General features: G+C 47.7%; 1 protein-coding gene across 1 annotated transcript in view; it reads right to left on the bottom strand.

Moving 5' to 3' along the window:
• NUAK1 (NUAK family kinase 1) overlaps positions 1-21,219 on the bottom strand; it is a gene marked incomplete at both ends in the record, with an annotated part of 63,515 nt that overhangs the window by 11,073 nt on the left and 31,223 nt on the right. Inside the window, 2 exons of the mRNA XM_080705306.1 lie at positions 4,774-4,839; positions 7,535-7,686. Coding sequence (XP_080561432.1) covers positions 4,774-4,839; positions 7,535-7,686 — 218 coding nt within the window. The remainder of the gene's footprint in view (positions 1-4,773; positions 4,840-7,534; positions 7,687-21,219) is intronic.

The raw sequence follows: 21,219 nt of genomic DNA, 5'->3' as shown, positions 1-21,219 counted from the left end.
AGTGTTGGTAATCAGACCTACCCTAGTGGGGCACTGAGGCCCAAACAAAATAAGGTACGGCTTCTAACAAGGGCTCAAAACATGTTCACGTTCCTTTTCTAGTCTCCACACCCTGTTCTTGTGCTTGCTGATACGTTCCCTTGAAAGGCTGTCATTGCCTTCCTTCCTGTCAAACTCCTACCCATCCTTGAAAACCCAGTTCTATCACCATTTCCTTGTTGAAGGCTTTTTGGTCCTTCCAGCTGGACAGACCCACTAGTTCCTGTGCAGCGTTTCCCCTCCATGTGACACAGTGTCCCATGGATCTGCCAAGAGGGTGAGGCTCAGAGAAGGCTGCCTGGAAGAAGAGGCATTCCAGCAGAGCAGGCAAAGAGGAGTATAAGGGGTATTCCAGACAGAGGGCACCACATGTGCCAAGGTCAGGCAGCCAGGGAGCTCGGTGGATTCAAGTTCATGCCCCACGCAAGGGGCCTTCCGTGAACACCTGCACTAAAGCACTACCTCCACACTGCACCCTCACTCAGAGTGGATTTTCTTCATGAATTACAACACGTATTTTTTTTTATTGCTTATATACCCAACTGGGAATGCAAGTCCCCTAGGGGGAGTCCCTTACCATCTTCATTTACCACTGAATCCTCCTGGCTCACTACTACTGCTGGTTTAACAAAAGATAGATTCTGAGTTCCCAGAGTGCAGAGATGTGGCCCCCTGATTCACTATTAAATCCCGGACACCCAGGACAGGTCCAAATACAAAGTAGAGACTTCCTAAATATTTTGCAATCGAAAAAATATTGCCTGTAGTAGATGTTCCATTGCTAAGCAAATAAATGCAGGCATGCATGGACCTGGGAGAAACACACACACACACACACACACACACACACACACACGAATGAGCAAATGAATTGATTACTGTACAGATGCAAAGTTCTCTCATATCATCAAAGCCCAGAGGCCCATGATCCCAAGCCTCGCCTCGTTAAGCCTCAGAGGCTTCTAGCTCATCTCCTCCCCGGCCGCACAGAGCTGCCTTTCTTCTCCGCAGCAGCCATGTTTCCATTGTCACTGGGGCAGTGAGCGGGCCATCTCCCCTCTGCCCCTCTACCCCAAGCCCTGGAAGCTCACCAGATTCCCAGCCCGCTCTGAGGCCAGCTGACCCTGGTGCCTGGCCCTCCTCTCCCTGTGAGGCGTTTTTACAGGAGCCTTCTATGGGAATTGCCAGCATTCCATTCTCCCAGAGAGTGGGATGCGAATCTGGCCCGTTTTTATTAATTGCAAATTAATGCGACGCTGGGTGCTATTTTAGTCCCGGCCTTCCACCGAGTGCGGAATGCGACCCAAAGCGGCACATTGCTCTCATTCTTTCTGCCGACCGACTGTGTGGATATTTTTAGAAACCACACCCTCTCGCAGTGGCCAGATAAATAATTTCCAATGCCAGATGTCCGCTATGCTGATCAACATCAGGCAGGGAAGGAGGGAGGAGCAGGCTGGGGGGCTCACACAACTGCAGCAACATGAGACACGGTTAAGCTAACAGAGGCTGCCCGGGCCAAAATCCCTCACCCTCTCAGAGGCAGAAGGTGGACCCACACTTAGAGAGGCACCTGCAGGCAGGGCCCACGTCACCTCAGCTGGCAGCTCACCTGGGCCTCTGGTGCCCAGGCCCAGGCAGGGGATAGCCCGGGTGCTCATGAGCACAGAGGCCACCTTGCTGCCATGTGTCTGGCGGCTTTTGTCATCGACAGCCCTTTCTAAATATGCTCTGGCAAAGTGCTGAGTCAGGAAGAGCTGAGCGCGCACACAGCCAGCAGACCAAAGGAGGCCAGCTGAAGCCTTGGAAGTGGGTGCATGGTGAGAAGAGAATTTGCCTGGAAGCCACACACGTGAGGTCTAATCCCAGTCACCATTCCTTCACTCCGCAGTCAGACAGCTCTGAAGGACCTACTGTGTGCCGAGCGCTATTCCAGGCTCCAGGGAAACTCAGACACCCATGACCTACTGGTTAGCTGTGTGAGCGCAGTCAGTTCACTCTGAGTCAGATCATCGAGACAAGGGGCTGGAAATTGAGCCTGGCAGTACTTTCAAGCTCTAGGATTCTCAGATCTCAAATAGCATTCCTTGAATGAGCAGAGAAAAGAAGATAAATTATTTTTAACCATTTAAATGACTTTGGAAGTGGGCGTGTGTGTGTGTGTGTGTGTGTGTGTGTGTGTGCGCGCGTGTGTGTGTATGTGTGTGTTCCATCTATTTTGGAAAATGCAGGAGTAGAAATAACTTAAAAAAAAAAAAAAGACAAGTAAAGAGATAGGTCCAAACCTGAACTGTAGCGTGTCCTGTGCTATTTGCCTACATAGGGCAGAAGAGCCCAGGCTGAAGGAGCTGCCAAGCCCGACCCCATGCCATACTGCTGATACAAAGGAGTCATTCCTCCAGGCTCCTGCCCCATTGTCCCCTGCACAATCGCTTTCAGAATTCTGACTATTCTTCTCCTCTGCTGGGGAATTCTATGACTCTGCAGGAAGCTATGCGCCTTATCACTTCTGGGACTACATCATGGGACCAAGAGGTCACACTGTACCACAGAACCCAATCCCCAGGCACAGCTCACATTCCAGGCCTTGTAAAGACTACATTTAGTTCTGAGGGCTCTGGGGGCAGGTGGCAGGAAGAAACTAAGAAAGTCAGCAAGGTCAATGACACAAGCCCTTTGAAGGCCAGCACCCAATCTACCAGCCAGGGCCTGACCTCTCCTCCCCAGAACCTGGCACCTTGGACCAGCTGGCTGCTAGGCCAGTGCCCGCTCCAGAGGATGGCCACTTTAGGTGGGTCCTGGTCTAGTAAGAGTTAAGCACTAATTGCTTTCAATTATAGTATCATCTAAAATCTTCATGTTTGTTATCGATGCCCCGGGACTAGGCACAGAGCACTGTGCACAGTAATAACTCAGAAAATATTCATTTAAAAAAAATGAGCTAGACCTGTTGGTGCACACCTGTAAATACCAGTACTTGGGAGGCTGAGACAGGAGGATTGCAGGTTCAAGGCCAGCCTCAGCTACTTAGCAAGACACTCAACAATTTAGTGAGATCCTGTTTCAAAATAAGGAAGTGTAGCTTGGAGCTAGAATGCCCGAGTTTGATCCTCAGTACCAGAAAAATAAAAAGAAGAACAAACAGTGATCCCCAGAGATAGGAACTAGCATCCCTACTTGACGGATAAGGAAACAAAGGCGTAAATCAGCGAGCGATTTACCAAAACCATGCAATTAGTAAGGGGCAGGGTTGCAATGCAAATCCAGCCTATCTAACCCCAAAGCCACGACTCTGAACCTGGACTCAATTGTACACAGTGCTTGGCAGTTTGTAAAACTGAACCCAGAGACCTCTGGGGTCTCATTTAGACCACAAAGCAAGCACTGTTGCTCCATTTTACAGCTGAGGAAACAGGGTTACGTGACTTTGCCCAGTATCACAGCTAGTGGGCCGTACAGGCCAGAATTTTCTAACTCTATATCCAGTGATCCTTCTCGAATAATCCAACCATGCTGTCTAAAATGGAAAGGCCCTGAGATTTCACTTCCTGTTCCTAGCAAGAACCACTTTGGCCAAGTGTTTCCTTCTCCCTCTACGGACTCCACAGAGATATGTGACTAAGTTCAGCTACCCCAAGAGAGCGAAAGGTCACTGCTATATGGCGTCCAGAGGCGTCTCAAAGGACAGTGGTGACTACTGGTCACCTCCATGATCTACAAGCAGAATCCAGACACCAAAGCAACTCCATCCTTCCAAGCAAGGAAATGGTCTCAGGGTGCACCCCTCTACTGATAGCAACGACAACCAGGAAGGTGCAAAGCTGTTCCCATGCTTTGTCTGGGGACCAGGAATAAGACACTCACGTCATAAGTGGCCAAATAGAGGGCTCCCACCGGAGCCGGGAGTGCTGAGGCCATTTCATACTGAAACCCATGCGGCGAGCCCTGTTTATTTTGAAACCGTATTTGCTTATGTTGTGGACGTGATCAAAAGGACATTCAGAGTGCTCCCCAGGAGGCACTTGAACCCCATGGGCCAGAAGAGCTTTCTCCAGCTCCAACAGCAGTCAGCAATGACACTCTCCACAAAAGTAAATGCCATCGCTCACTCCTTCCCAACAGCCAACACCACCATCATTTTGGCCGGGCAGTCTCCCAGTGCCTGGCAGGTTTCAGGGATGAGGGGCTCGGAGGGAGAAGTAGAAGGCTGAGGGTCAGGAGTGACAGAGGTGGTCTTGGGGAAAGAGGTCCCATTACAATAATTTGGCCCGGCTGAAGTTAGCTACTTAACTTTCCTGCACCTCCATTTTCCTGCCTGAAATGATGTAAATAACACAAGCTATCTCATCTGGCCATTGTGAAGACTGGATTCAAGGGAATATCAGACAAACCAGATACAAAATGCATGTGAAGTACGTTAGTCAGTGCAAGTTCTTTCATGGAGATGATTTTACACTATGCACCCTTCTGAGGAGAGAAACTGTAGCTCGGCCATCTCTTTTGATGCCACCAGGAAGAACCATACTTGGCACATAGTAGGAGCTCAATTCATACATAAGGTATATAATTATTTGAACTGATCTGAGAGCTCGTGCAAAGAGACTCTCCCAGAAGCTGGCCGAGGCAAGGCAAGGCGGTAGCTGCCTGCCTCCAGACACAGCTGGGAGCTCGGGAGGCGCCCACCTGCTGTCCGGCCCAGGCCTTGCAGATCAATCAGCCTGGCAAGAGCTTTACCTTAATATTGCAGTTGTCATCCAGCAGTATATTTTCCAGCTTCAAGTCCCGGTGGACCACACCGTTCTGAAATGAGAAGACAGACTGAACTGAATAGAAGTGGCTGGGATGAGGGAGAGAAAGAGGAAGGAGGAGGAGGAGCAACGGGAAGTGCCTGGCGGATGAAGGACCGGCAAGCACGGTGGTCCCCACCTTCACCCTTCAGAAGGGCTCTCGACTTGCTGTCACGCCGAGACCAGAGACAGGAGCACATTAGTCACTAGCTGTGTGGTTAAGGGAAAAATGACTGGAATCCATTCTCCCCCGAGCCTGTAAACCAGCAGGGGGATTCTTTGTCAGAATGTAATTCTACTGTGTGAAAACAATATAATCCCAGGCAGCACAAACCACGTCTGTCTGAGATGGGGTTCCCAGGGAAGGAGCTGATTCCTCAGCTGGTGACTCGAGTGTGGTGCTCGGAGGCCTTGCCTGCCTGTCTGTCTGCTTGTCTGAATGCCCCCCCGCCCCCCCCCCCTGTGCTGGAAAGGAGCCTGGTCCAATATACTTTAACCCATGAACCAGATCCACATCTGTCCTGAGGATAAGGGGGTACTTCCTCCACAGCAGGGAATGAGGGAAGATCCTAAAAGTCCCTCTGCCTCAGCAGGACTCGGGCCAAGTCAACAGTTAGAGGTAGAAACAGACCCATGAGACAGAGGCCACTAGCCTGATCACAGCAGATGACTACGGGACGGACCAACAGATTCTGCAGTCAGGCAAACTCTAGCAAGGCTGGAGGCTGAACCTCAGGGACCAGCACCCACTCAGCTGAAAGGTGAGCAGGAGCCACTCACCAACAGCTGCCGTCCTGTCTGTAGGGGCTGGGTGGGCCTGCTGTGTGCATAAACAGCAGGGAGCAGGCTCCAACATCATTCCATCATCTGGCATAAAGGACATCTGCAACCCAAGCTGCTCTTTTGAGCAAACTGACTGGCATGTTTATCGTTGGTTCTTTATTGTTTATTTTCCTTTCCATCTGACAGTTCCTAATATCTTGAAAAGCACCGACTGGGGAGAAATGACAGCATGCATTTCTAGAACTCTTTTGCTAATGCAAGCCTTCCGGGAGGTATGTTGAAAACACAAAAACAAGTCTCCTGGAGGAGAGGTACGGAATACAAGGTACCCAATTTTGTCTGATTTTTAAACAATTAGTTTGGTCTACAATTGTTAGATTCCGGGATTTCCTGGTAAAGATGTAAGAAAGGCCCATTCATACAGAATCCAAGTGTTCACACGTTTATTTGTATGTGTGTGTGTCAGAGTGGAGGCTTGGGGTACTGGGAACTCACCCCAGGGGCATTCTACCTCTAAGCTACACCCCTAGCCTTTTTTATTTTTTATTTTTGAAGCAGAGTCTCACCATGTTGCTTAGGCTGGCTTTGAACCTGTGCTCCTCCGACTTCAGTCTCCCAAGCATTGGGATTATAGGCATGCGCCATCCCACCTGGATGTCACATTTTTCCCCCCACCATACTGAGGATTAAACCCAAGGGCATTCTACCTCCGAGCTACACTCCCAGCCTTATTTTATTTTTTATTTTGAAACAGGGTCTCAATAAGTTGCAAAGGGCCTCACTAAGTAGCTGAGGCTGACCGAGAACCTGTGTTCCTCCTGTCTCCGCCTCCCAAGTACTGGGATTGCGAGTGTGCACCACCACACCTGGCAGTTCACATATTTTGAATAATGAAAGTTTGGGCTGTGGGGCTTTCCAATGACACCTGAGGATAAAAATGCAAAAATTGTAGAACCTAAATCCCTAGTGCCTCTCGGAGGAGCAAAGAGAAGTCAAATACTGTTCCTGGGGGTTAAGAGTCCGAGACCTGAGTGATGGCGATTGTCTTTTTTTCAGTTTATAAATTCTCCAATAACATTACAATGAAGCCAGGTGGGATACTACAAGCCAGTATTCCAGTATTTGAGAGGCTGAGATGGCAGGAGCACAGGTTTGAGGTCAGCTTCAGCAATTTAGTGAGGCCCTCAGCAACTTATGCCCTGTTTCAAGATAAAAAATAAAATGGGGCTGGGGATTTAGCTTAGAGCTAGAATACTACTGGGTTCAATACCAGAAACACAAACAAAAACAAAACATTACAATGAGCAGACATCATATTTTATTTATTTTGCCCTGGAGGTTGAACCCAGGGGCTTTACACCCCCAGCCTTTTTTATTTTTTAGTTTGAAGCAAGGTCTTGCTAAGTGGCTGAGGCTAGCCTCGAACCTGCAATCCTCCTACTACGTCAGTGTCCCAAGTACTGGAATTATAGGTGTGTACCACCATGCCCGGCTCAGATATCACTTTTTAAAAACTGATGTGTGTGTGTGTGTGTGTGTGTGTGTGTAGGAATTGAACCCAGGGGCATTCTACCTCTGAGCTACACCTCCAGCCTGATTTTTTATTTTTTATTTTGAAACAGGGTCTCACTAAATTGCAGAGGGCCTCACTAAGTAGCTGAGGCTGACCTCGAACCCAGATCCTCCTGTCTCAGCCTCCCAAGTACTGGGATTACAAGTGTGCGCTACCACACCCAGCTTTTTAAATTGATTTTTATTGATACATGATAATGAGATTCATTTAGACACATAACATTACTTGCTGTCTCCTCTCTCAGATTTCCCCGGAGAGGTGCTCTTGGGCTATCACTCTTGTAACATGCAAAGAAGTGCCCAGTGCCATAGAACCTTGCACGGCCAGAGCCGCCAGCCAGGCTGGGCCATACCTTGTGGCAGTAGTGCACTGCGGAGACGATCTGCCGGAAGAAGTGCCTGGTCTCCCTCTCGCTGAGGCGCCTCCGCTCGCTGATGTAATCGTACAGCTCTCCTTGACTGGCATACTCCATGATGATCACAATCTTATCTTTGTTCTCAAACACTGTTGGGGAGGGGGGAGAAAGGGATAAACAAACGCCTTGTTTATCCAGCAAGCTCACTTAGGATGGCAGAGAGTGTGACGGGGTGATGATGGAGATGTCGCTGAGTGGGGCGTAAACAGCCACCAAGGAGTCAGGACACTAATCAACGCTTTCAACATCACGGGGTTCGGGCAGGTTTCCCAGCCAGGTGCGCAAGGGCCACATCTCTCGCTGATGGACGTGACCTTTTAACGCTGAAGCAGACGTGGCCACTCCTTTCACCAAGATCACCACCTCTCATTAGAAAAGCTCTCCTGCAGCCAGGATGGTGGTAAGAAACCAACACAACTACCACTTGTTAAGCGTTAGACGTAGAGCTTCTCTACCGCCAAATGATGCCCAGCCTTGGCCTCTCTTCACTCAAAACCATCCAGACTTCCCATTTCACTCAGAATAAGCCCAAAGTTTCTCAATATGTCTATGGAGTCCTCAATGATCCCACAGGTCCTTCTCAGCGCTATTTCACATCCTTTCTGTGTACTTACTTATTTAGACCCCTCACACCCACCGGTAAATGAGGGTTGGCCTATTTCACTCACTGATGTATACCCCACGTCCAGAACCCTGCATACTGTTGGAGCTCAAATGGTATTTTCTAAATGAGTGAACTCAAACTTCATAAACACACTTTGAACAAAGTAAATAACCATGTAGTACGCACCAGACTCGAATACAGTTTTGAATACCCGATGTGTGCTGACTTGTTTAAACCTTAGAACATGACAGGCTGTCAGAAAAGTATCTGTAACTTTACTATTTAAAACTGAAGAAGCTGAGGCCTATGAGGGTCATGAAACTTGCACACCCTGCCATTAGAAATTTGACTCCAAAGCCCAAGCTCAGAACCTCTAGACGAGGCGGCCTCTGGAAGCGCTGGAGGAATCAGCTCAGCCCTGGTTCTAGCAGAGCTGGGGAGCCACAGAGCCACAGAGCAGCATTTCATGGAGACCTCAGCATCCCCTGGAGCTGGGGTCCCTGCCTCCAGCCCCTGTCCCTTCCCTCCCAGAACCTCGACCCACCACCCAGACCAGATTCCATAATACTTGTCAATGCTTCTCTCCCCGACTCTGATGCTCTCTAGCAGGGATGCTCAAACTCAGCACTCTGGGCAGACATCCCGAGACCAATGCAGGGTGCGGAAGAGAGAAGGCCAGAAGGACCAGCCCTGGGTCCCTGGCACCTCCTCCTCCACAGCCATTCCCCAGCCCCTTTCATACTTTCGGCTTTCACTGAAGATGTCCTCTGAGCAGTAACAAATAAGTAACAATTGTTTTGAAATCTATCACTCCCAAGAGATAGGGTATAAAAACCTTTGTAAGGTACCCAAGACCTCCCTGAGGGACCTCTGCCTACCTGCTCCCACTTCGTCAGCTCCTACTATTCCTGCGGGCCCCCTAGGCCCACAGTGCAGAGTCGCTTGCTCTTTTGCACACCTACAAACACACACATGCCTGCTTCCCACACCTCTCCGTCTTGACCCTCTGCCTTTATCCCTCTGCCTTTATCCCACCTGTCCTGCCGGGGAAACCTCACTCGCCACTTGAGACTGCTCTCAAAGGTGCCTTCCACGTGGCCTGCCTGCTGCCCTTTTAAACTGTGCCGATTTGCTCGCTGGGCTCCGTATCCACTTCCTCTGCCTGGAGCGGAAGCCTAGACTGAGACAGCTCAAAGCTGCAGCGTGGGAATCACACTTCTAAGTGAGATTCGTGGCTCTGCCTCTTCCTGGCTGGGTTGTGGGGCTCTGGGCAAGTTGCTTACCCCTCTCCGTGCTTCATGGTCATCAACTATAGAATGTGAATAAAATTAATAAGTACTTCTTAGAATTATGGGGAGGGTTTACTGATACCATGAATGTTAAATGCTTAAAACAAAGCCTATGCTTATGCACACACTCAGTAACATTCGTGTTACTGTTGGTATCAGTATTACTGGATCCCCAGGGCCTGGCACCAAGGCTCACACATACACACACACACACACACACACACACACACACACACACACACTCACTCACTCACTCACTCACTCACTCACTCACTCACTGAGCAAATGCCTTGAACGGGAACCTGCCCCAGGCCCGGGTCCCCTGTCCTCCCACACCTTGTCACTGGCCGCTAGAAGTCAGGCCCCTCCAGGTCCTTTTTTTGGCTCCTCCAAGTCCAGCCAGCCTTCTCTGATAAAATGAAAGGGGAAGGATTTGGGCAGGCAGAGGAGGAGGGAAGCGCCAGATAAAGTTGGCTGCTCCGGCGTCTGCTGGCCTCGCTCTACCCTGCAGCCCTGGCTCCTGCCCGGATTTCAGCCTGGTGTGCACTTTTCATTAACAATAAACTGTGGAAACTGAAAGAGCCGCCTCGGGATATGTGGCTCAGGCTCCAAAAATGTCAGGGTGATGTGCCCCAGGGAAGGCAGCGGCAGAGTTCCTCATTATGAAAGGATGGGGAGGTAGAAAGAGGAGAAGAGAAAGAGGAGAAGCACGCTAACCCCAAAGCACCCAGTGCATCCTCAACAGAGCCCCACGTGCAGACCCTCTGGTGATGGCATCAGGTAAGAGTCAATCATATCAGTGACTGGACTCCTTCCTCCCTTTCATCAAGAACACATAAGCAGGATTCAGTTCAAGATGGCTCAGTATAACAATTTTACTCGATAACCTCCATCAATAAGCCCTGCAGGTCCAGCCTCTGCAATACAACCCGGGTCCACACACGGGCCTCGGCCCCAGTCCCCGCCATGGGCTTCCAGCCCTCTCTCGCCCTGCTAACTGCATCTGGAAGGAACTGAGCATCCACGTGCATGCTCCCTGTTGCCTGGACGCTGGCCCTGTAAGATATCCTGGGGTGTGTGGGGGGGAGCTTCTTCTGTCAAACACAGGTTAAAAGGTTTGGAAAATGCTAATACTCAATTGCCCTCCCACAGCCTAGCTTCCTTAACTGGAGCTCTGCAGGTAGACCAGGCCACCTCTTGCCAATTGTACTATTGATTGGCAATAGTATATCAATAGTATTCCTATGACATCCAGAGAAACCAATCAGGACCCAGTGTGGGACGCAGTGGGTGAATGAAATGGTCTCTAAGTGATAAAACTGGCCCTTCGCTGTCATGGCTGGGCAAGCCAGTCAGAAAGCTCTGACCCCGGGATGCCATCTCTCACCCCCTCCTTCGCAGGAAGCAGCCCAAGTCTCATGGCCAAAGCCGCGCTTGTAACCTTGCATGAGCGACATGCCAGCGAGAGCTCTAGACTTGGAGCATAATCGAGGAGGCAGGCATGGTAGAGATGACACTTCTCGCACACTTTCTTAATGACGGCAATGTGTGCTGTGGCCCTACTATGTGCAGATACCATGCTAATAAGCATTTTACGTGGATTATATCTTACATCTTATGAGTGTGGTCCTTTGAGTCTACTCATTTTATAGATGGCAACACCTGGGTGCAGCAAGGTCAGAATAGCTGCCAAGGCTACAGAGAATGCAGGCAGAACTGGGAATGGGCCCCAGCAGTCTGGCTACAAATTCCCAGAGCTCTGTCTCCATATTACTATTCATATGCATTCATTCATTTCTCTGATCCCACTCTCCCCATCAGGCAAATGAGGCTGATCATTTCCAAGCACGGCTGCAGGGAGACTCAGAGAGCCCATCCACCGCACACGCCTCACCAGCGTGCCATAAATGGAAGTCATTCTCATAATTACTTCACCTGCCTCTTGGGCAGCTCTGGCAAAACAAAACCCTAAGACTTTCCCCTCCGCACTGGCATGGTTCTTCAAACGCGCAGTGGCTGCCACAAGAATCACAGGATTTTTGAGCAGGAAGGAACCTAGCAATCAATCTATTATTTTTCCCAAATAGCGTGGGACTTATAAGAGCAAGGCCTTGGGAATTCGCACTGAAAAATGACCAGCTTCCACGCCCAAGGCCCAAGGCTCCTTGCCCATGGCTAAGGTCAGCACCAGCGAGGTGGTAGCAGCCTTCCTGGTCATTCTCCTGGCAGAACTGGCTGCTTCCCTTGGGCACTTGTACAACTGGTTATTTATAAGCCCAGAAATCTTGTCTGTGTTTATGTTATTAGTCACTAAGCAAAAGCTTATTTTCCACCAGTTGGGAAGGGTTTCCTTTCTTAAAAAAAAAAAAATGAAAGCCTGTGTCTCTTGGCCAGACAGTTTTACCCAGAAGCCTGGTGGCTCCAGAATGGTAAGGAAAACTGTGGCCCTTGACATGCCAAGTCTACCAGGAAATCTGAGGCCCTGAATAGAAACTAAGCTCAGCTTGAGCCAGGCTGCAGCTCTCGGTCAGGGCCATGGGTGCACAGCCTGGCTCTGGGTAAAGCAACAAGTTTTGCAAAGCACCTATTGTGTGGGTGGTATCAAAGACAATACAGGTTAAGAGAGGAAGGGAAGGCCAGCCAGGTAGAAGGGCCAGTGTGATGGAGAGAGCAAGCAAGAGGACTGCAGGCCACTGGCAGGTGCCAGGGAGCCAGAGAAGAGAAAGAAGGCTAGGAATGAAACACTGGGCCTGGAATGTCCGCAAGAGCTCCAGGGGAGTCAGATCGGTGGCCAGACATCACCAGGAACAACCAGAGATATGGATATGAGGGCCAGGGAAGCATCCGGGACCCTGGACCTATGGAATGGCTCACTTCTTCCCAGAAGTTTCCCCAGACAATGAATTCTCCTTCCCTAAAAACAACCGTTAACTTTCATTCAACAGTTACTGCATGCCGTGGACTAAGACATTCAGTCCTCACAACAATCCTGTCAGACAGGTCCAAGTTGGGTCCCCCTTAATGAAATGCTTGGGACCAGAAGTGTTTCATATTGGGGGGGGAGGGCAGAATTTAGAATATATGCATATACATAATGAGATATCTTGGGAATAGAACCCAAATCTAAAATGAAATTCATTTATGTTTCATAAATACTTTATACACTACACATCGCCTAAAGACTGTAATTTTTATACAAAACTTAATAACTTTGTGTATAAAACAAAGTTTTAGGATGTAGAAATTTTCACTTGTTGAGTCATGTTGGTGCTCAAAAAGTTGGATTTTGGAGCATTTTGGATTTCAGGTTTTTGGATTAGGAATGCTCAACTTATATCAATATATCTCTAACTTTAAAACTAGGGAAGCAGCTTGCCAAAAAATGGCATTCCCAGCCCCCACCAGCGAGTGCCACTACGGCCTTCTTCTGTCACTAACCATTTCCCCAGGGGTATAAATAAGCCAACAACACAAATATGCTGACTATAAGCCAATATTGGAGGTGAAATTTCCCAGTTTTGAGGTTTATAAAGAATAAAACCTGCCATATATATGATTTTGTGTATGGCCTCAACAGCCCAACCTAACATTCCTGAGAATAATCCCCGTCGTTCCATGAAGTTGAAGACTGTCTGCTCTCACGGCTATAGAGTACTCCCTTGTGTGGCGGTACCATGGTTTAATTATCCATAGTTTCTATTGATACCCATCGGGGCTGTTTCCAGTTAAGGGTCAATATGATCCATGGTGCTGTAAGCACTCTCGAGCCTATCTTTTGCTGTACTTCCAACTGGGGAGACACTCAAATAGGACCCTGAACCCAAGTTTGTGTGCCTCGAAAGGAGAGGTTTTTGCCATGACTCTCCCCCCATCCACTTCGTCTACTAACACCACATTCAGTAAAGATGCCCTTTCACTAGGTTGAGCCCAGCTCACAGCCTTTTCTGCAAAGGCTTTCATCAGCCCATCTGAAGCCTGCATCTGAGCATTTTGCTGTGTGTTTTCTGGTTAGAAACAACTAGAACTTAGAAAATAATCCAAGAGCTAATTTGAATGGCTCTGATTTAGAACCTGGATGATCAGAGAAAACGATGGGCCTACAAAGATTCCTAGAGAAAGCAAGCTTGGAACTGAAGCCCTCCGCCAAATGACTCAGATTTTGCTCTAATGAGATAATTTACCACTGCTTCAGCATATCCTAAAATATCCAAACCCTCTCCTTTTTCTTGTATAGAAGGGCCTTCCTTCTTCCCAGACACCAACTTGAATTACTTTTCTTGTTTTCTGTTTATTTTCCATTTCAAGGGAGAGTGGGGATTGGTTGCTATGGCAACAGCTACTTCTCCAAATTAATCCTGAATTTCATCAGATGTTCGCTTTGACAGTCCAGTTCTGCCTTCTGATTGTCTGGCTTTCACAACCACACTAATTACCCGGCTCCTAACGATTCCCGCCTGCTGCCCTGGAGGTTAATAACACAACTTGTATAACTGGAGAAAATGTGTGTTATAAAAACAACGCTCTGGCCTGGGAGAAATGCTGATGAGTGAGGAGATCTTGGGATTTTTAACCATCCACTCACCATTTTAGAGCCAAGTACACGAAGCCATGTAGCAGGAAAGTGGGCTTGGGAGGAGAGAGGGTAGGGACCCTCCAGGTGGGTACGTGTGATGGGAGGAGGTAAACTAGTGTTCACAGACAATAGGGTGGCCCACTGCAAAAGCTGTGGAGAAAAGAAAGTCCAGATCCTTTAGGGTCCCTGATTCAGTCCACAGCACTGTCCAAAGCGTGAATATCATTCTCAGAATGCCACGGCGTGAATGTCAACTTATCAGATGAGACCACTGTCAGAAGTCATGGAGGTTAGCAGTAAAAATTCATCTCATCCAAACCCCGCTCCATATCCACATCCCTGTGTGGGGCATGGTCATTGTAGAGGTCCTTCTTTGGTATTCCATGAGCCTTCCTAAATGTTTGCTGTTGACTGCCTAAGCAAATTAGGTGAGCCGTCTTAGTTCACTTCAAAAGATATTAGGTGCAATATAGGTTTATTTTTTTAAAAAAAAAATAGTTTCAAGTACAAGTGGTATTATTTAAGGCACTAGAAAATATTGAATTCCAGGAAACCCAGGAGGGTGAGGCAGGACAGCCAGGGAGTAGCATTAGTTTCTAGTTGTTTTATTTCTAATCTCCGGCCTCTAGAAAAATGACTTGGGTGTAATCAAACGAAAACAATGAAAATAATACACTTGAAGGTCAAATAGCTAACTTAATAGGAAACTCATTAGAAACGTGGCTGGACAGCCTCACAGCTGAAGGAAGAGCTGGTTCATATGATTAAAAGTGAAGAAAACTCTCCAAGGCTGGATTAGTAACTGGGACAAGCCCTTAATTTGGATCCAATCTGCGGGCACTTCACGTGAAACTTGTAAATCTGGTAGCAAGAGGAGTGTGTTAAAAATGCTCGGCAACCACATAAAAATAAAAATAAATTTAAAAGATGCTCAGCATTCACCATGGGCTCAAAAGAGTAAACAAGCAGAATACACCACTTTGAAGGCTGCAACCAAATGGCTCATTCTAGCCAAGCACAAAGGTATCACCTGCTGCTCCTTGGTGACTGCTGCCAGATACCTGTCCTTCTCTGGAATTTGCTGATGACAAATGATCAGACCAGGACAAATTTCTAGAGCACAGCTTATAACTTCTTGGTTGCAGGATGAATTATGTATTTCCCAGCCCAGTCTATTAACTTCGAATCCTTAAGGGTGAGGCATCAGCATCGCTTAAAAACCCCTCCCGAGATTCCAAAGTGCATCTAGCATCTAGAGTCAGGAGTTGAATCAAAGATCTAGAATCAGGTGATAGCTCCTAGGCTTTCAAAACCCTCAGAATACGTCCTACTACCTCCCCATAGAAGTTTCCACTCCAGTCTGAAATAACAGGCTACTGACTCCTAAATATCTCATCAGGATTAATAGATACCATTTATTAAAAGTGTACCCAGCACTGTCCTTAGCAATTTTATTCATTAGTTCATTTAATCTTACAACTTATTTACAGGATCACTAGGTAGTGACCCGTTTGTTTGTTTGTTTGTTTGCTTATTTGTTTTTGGTGGTAGTAGGGATTGAATCCAGGGGTATTCTAACCCTGAGCTACACCCCCAGCCCTTTTAATTTTTTTTTTTAATTCTGAAACAGGGTCTAAGTTGCCAAGGGTCTCACTACATTGCTGAGGCTGGTCTTGAACCTGCAATTCTCCTGTCTCAGCCTCCCAAGTACTGGGATTACAGGCATGCGTCACCACACTCAGCTTGGTCCATTTTATAGAGAAACTGAGCTTCAGGGAAGTTAGTCAAATCTAAGCCTATGTGGATGATACATTTCATACTTGCACTACTAGGACAATGCTTGGAACATAAGAGCTCAATAAATTTTTATAAAACAAGTGATTGGAGAATGAAAAAATGACTAAAGAAATGAATGAATGAATGAATGAGTGAATGGGAGCCCCGGGCAGTGTTACTGACCACTGATCTTGTTAGATCAGCTCCACCTTTGAAAGAGTCTAAGTCAGGACCTGCTTGCACATATTCCTGCCTGTGAACCCTGGATCAGCACACTGGTATTTCCAAAGAACTGATATAAGCAATGCAGCCCTGCTTGGGTCTCCGACCTCCTAAGCAGGGGTGTCTAAATCAGTGGTCCTCATACTTGAGGGTGTATCAGAACCTTCTGGTGGCCTTTTCTTAACACAGAAGCTGGGTGACCCCCGAGTTCTGATTCAGGAGCTCAGGGAGGGCCCCGGCTGCTGCCATTGTTGCTAGTCTGGAGCACCACACATTGAAAGCACCACACACTGAAAGTCGCTGCTCTGATGCATCATGAGGCAGGTCGCTGAAGTCTCACCATTCTCAAGGGCTTCTTTCCCACGGGTAGTTGATGGGCAGACATACCTTCTGACCCCTAGCATCTGCTGGTTTCTGGGAGAATTTCTTATACACACAATCCTGCCCCTGGCCACAAGTTACAGGGGTAGGAGGGTCGGGGCATGGCCTGCACACTATTGGCTTCTGGATTTCTCCACAGATCCTCTTCTTTTGATTTTGCTTGTGTTCTAGATTTTTAGAAAAGAAATTTTCAGTAGGAGGTTAAGAGTGGTGTCCCCTTCTTGGTATCCCCTTCCTGAGACCAAAGTCTCAGGAATCACAGGTAGCTGGTAAAAGCATATTTTAGAACAATGGAAGAGATTAGAAAGCTCAGAAGTATTTTAAAAGCAATTTCTAGAACAGCTTCTCACCAATGGTAAACTCATTCCAAGGGTCTTCTGGTACTAATTCGGAGATTATTTGAGAACACAGGCTCGTACAGCTTCTCCTGGGCGGCAGGTTTAAGGCTCACAGGCCAAGGGTGTGGGACTGACATGGTTATTTGTTATCTATATCACTTTTTTTCAAGTTGCAGAAACTTCCAACAAAGAGAACGATCATAGCTGATAAACACCAAATCATCTTCCTAGTGTGTCCCAGAAACCCAGGATCATCCTCCCTGAAGACATGCAGAGGCCGTGAGAGTGTTGGCCAGTTCTAGCGTATCACCATGCAAGAAGCTATGGAGATGTCCTCTTGCATGGCCAGGAAGAAAAGTCCCAGAAACCAAAACCAAGGATATAAAAGTAAAGCACAGGCTGTGTGCCCCCCACAACCCCCCTTTTGCTTTTCCAAGCCGGACTGTAAGCAGATGGGGCTCACAGATTCCCTAATGTGCTGGGCAGCAGAGATATTCAGCAAAGATGCTCGCCCTCCTAGGCTTTCAAAGGGGAAATGGAGAGGGTGAGACAAGGGTGCCTTTGATGTTGAAACTCTTTCCTGAAATCAGAACCTCAGGCGATAACTGTTTTTATGTCTTCCATCCTAGGAAACCAAGTTGAAAGCTCTGGGGCACTTCCTTTTCAGCTGTTCCCCCCCCCCATATTGTCAATTACCTTCCTGCTGAGAGAATGGAATTCCTTTGAGGGGAAGCAGGGTTCTCTCCAGAGATGCTGCCTGAGATTGCTTTCTTCTCTCTTGATTAGGTTACTCTGTGGCGCACACCAGAGTGTGTATGTCTGTCTGTCCTCTCTTATTTACTTAGCATTAGAAGCCTGTTATGGTTTGTGTCTACCCAGAGTTGACAAATTTGAGGGTTAATCACGTTCACCCTTGGGTCAACAGGACAGTTCACCCCAGGGTCTGATTTGAGAGAGACACAATTTTGAGATCTGGGGAATGGCTGATTCAGTAGTCATGGTTTTATGAGCCTGAAAGTACTGTGAATGATAAACAAATAACTTACATTTGCAAGGTGTCCTGCAGTTTAGAAAACATTGGACCTGTGAATTTACTGGATGTGGGCCATAAGCTTCTTCCTGAGATCTGTCAGAAGTGTTTTCTAAAATATGTACAAAGCTGGAATTTAAGGCTCCAGATATATAAGACAGCAACCTCAGTGAAGGCCAGGATTCCCTGTATCCCTGTGTCTAGGATAATACTTTTCTCTCATGAGGGACACTGCAGAGCACCAAAGGGTCCAGTTAGTACTAGGAGCACCAGTTTCAGAGAATCACTCCCTGGGTTCAACAGTCTGACCCACCACATGTTAATTGGTATAACTTTGGAAAAGAAATTTTGCCTCTAATCCAAATTTTTCATAAGACAGGGTGTTAATAGTTGATATTTCATAAAGATAAAATAATGCATGCACATCTCCTAGCACAGAGTAACAAAATAACTCCTATCATTAGTATTAAAGTGTAAATAAAGAATGCTACTTCCTCCTCAAAACTTTCCAGGAGTTTCCCATCATTCCGCATGCAGAATCTACACTCCTTTCTTCTGTCCATGTGGTCAAGATCTGGCCCTGTCCGACCTCTCTCTGGATCCTCCTGTTAAACCCATCCCTCGGCCTCACATGTCCTGTGGGTTTCTAGCAGCACAAGCACCTTTCCTCCTCTGAGCACCTACACAATGTTCCCTTTGCCTGGCAGCCTCAGCTCTTCTAAGGGTTTAGACGCCTCTTCACTGGGCACACAGCTCAAATGATCAGTCAGAAGGGCCTTCCCTGACCACCTCCCCTGCTCACTTATCTGCCTTTCCTCTTTGAATGTTATCTCAAAGATGGGAGCCTGTTTCCCCTTGTATTCCCAGTGCCTAGAAGAGGGCCCAGCACAGAGGTTCTTTTAAATGAATGAATGACTTTTTTCTCTGGAACTAGTATTCCAAAATCCCCAATTAGTGTAGTCCAAGATGGCGTGTCTCCTCATGAGAACCCAATGTTCCTAAACCATATAGGGTGTTAAGTAGTCTCTGCTTTTTCATACTGCTACTGTTGCTGCTGCTGCCCTGTGTGTGTGTGTGTGTGTGTGTGTGTGTGTGTGTGTGTGTGTGTGACCCTCTGCATTGATTTCGCACCAAGCAAACTTAGGCATTTCTGCACTCAGCCCAGCCTCTGGTTTGCCTGCCACACATCAGCTTCTAGAGAGAAGGTCCCTCCCACTTTGTGAGTAGCAGGGAGTGCAGCAATTAGACCCCTCCACTCCACGGCCACCCGCACCCCTGCCACACCCAGGCTGCACCCGGGCAGCAGAGTGGAGGGGAAAGGGCAACAGAGGTGGCCGCAGGGCCGGCAGCGCAAGCACAGGGGCAGAAATGCAGAACTGCAGCACAGCCAGAGGAAAACAGAGGGAGTCAGGACACTAGGGCCACCAGCTGGCTGCACCAGAGTGGTGGGTGAAGTCCATCCCTTCATGTTGAAGCCCTGACCCCAGGACCTCAAAATGTGGTCTTCACAGAGATACTTCAGTTAATATAAGGTCATCGCCGTGAGCCCTAACCCTGTATGACTGGTGTCCTTATGAGAACAGGATATGTGGACACAGACACATACAGAGGGGAGAAGATGAGGAAATAAAGGAAGAAGACAGATATATAGGAGCTGAGGAGAGAAGCCTGGCACAGCTGCCTCCCTCAAGTCCCTTGGCAGAGACCCACCCTGTTACCACTTGCATCTCACAGCCTCCAGAAAGGTGATAAAATAAATGTGTGTTGTTTGAGCCACCCAGTCTAGGTACTGTGTTATGGGAGATGGAGCAAACTAATTTACCCAGCAAACCATTAACCTTCCAGAGCCTCAGTTTCCACAACTCCAAAATGGGAATGGCTGGGCCTGTCCACCTCACCAGTTCACTGCCATCACCCAGTGAGACTGAGTGTGGGAGACGTTTGCCAAAGGCAACGAGTTCTACGGAATTTCTTACTTCCTCCCACAGTTGGCCTTGGGTCCCCGGCAGTCATGCAGTTAAGGCCAGGAGCCCAGGGGTCATGAGTTACCAGTTGGAGGGGTAAGAGCTGGAACGCAGCCTTGGCAACCTCCCACTCCTAATCCCAGGGGAGGGAGGGGTGCTGCCCTCCTCCACAGCTATTTAGTGGATGTGGGAGAAACAGAACTTGTGTAGGAGAAAGGAAAGGGAATAGAACAAAAACCAGAGAACTCTAAGAAATTAATAGAAAAAAAAAAAGACCATATTTAAGTACCCAGAGCTTTCTGGATTAAAAGCAACACCTTCTATTTGTATGGTACTTGCAGGTTACAGACACTTGAAGGCAAGAGCTTCTCTTTAACCTACTTGAGGTCAGGAACCCCTCTGGGAGTCTGATAAAAGTTATGCTCCTTCTTCCGGAAAAAAAAAAAAAAATCAACCCATGCATATAATACATAAAACTCCCTGCAGTAATGAGAATGTTCTAGATCTCTGCTAAAATGGTACAACTGGTATGGCAGCCACCGGCCACACGTGGCTGCTGAACACTTGAAGTGCAATGACTATAGGGGCTCATGGTAACTATCTTTTTTGAGCTTATCAGAGTGTGTGTGTGTCAGGAGAAAGGAAGGATGGTCATTGCCATATTCTAGGTGTGGTTACTGAGGCTCACCAGCTTGCCAAAGTCTCACATCCAGGCTATGGTGGACGATGTGAAACTGAAAGCCAAGACTGAGAGCCAGGTGCAAGCTCTTCCTTGATTCCCTCAAACCTGCTCAAGGGTTTTACAAACACAGGCCCAAGATCCCTCCTGAGGCTTTGATAAAAATTTCTACTCACCAAAAGATCGTTAATTCATGCAGAAACCCATCTTTAAAGTTGTAAAGTAAGGGCTTCTCTTCTTGAAGCCTCCAGCAAGGGCTGGACTGAGGCCAACTTGACCTTGGTAAAGAATGTTCTTCCCCTAGGGTTCCTCATTGACCTGCCCTTTGGCAGAGAAATGGTTTTCTGTTCTCCATTCATCTTGTCTGGTTCCCAAAGAGGACATGATGCTGGTCTAGAAGTCGGATTTCTCCATGCCAGATTTCAGTCACCACAGACTACTTCCTAAATAAAGACCTTAGAGACTTCATGCTGGAAAAAGATACTCTCTACCTTCCTGATAAAGAGGTTCCTATGCTAAACCAAGAAATCCCAAAACTCAAGTGCCCACACAGCATAGGACCCACACTGGTCCCCATGGTACCAGTCATCCTTCATTCTGGCCTTCAGGTTTCTATAGTAACCAGGCCACATGGAACATAAACTCCCAGAACTTAACACAGCTCACTCTAGTCCTGTATATAGTATCTCAACTCAATTCTAACTACTAGAAATTCCTTCTCATTCACCAGGCCCCCTTGGGTTGGTTGTATCAGCACGGAACTCTA

This window comes from Muscardinus avellanarius (assembly GCF_963383645.1).
Source record: "Muscardinus avellanarius genome assembly, chromosome: 11".
In the NCBI taxonomy this organism is placed as follows: domain Eukaryota; kingdom Metazoa; phylum Chordata; class Mammalia; order Rodentia; family Gliridae; genus Muscardinus; species Muscardinus avellanarius.
Note: the sequence above shows the minus strand (reverse complement) of the source record. Positions and strands in the feature narration are given on the sequence as shown.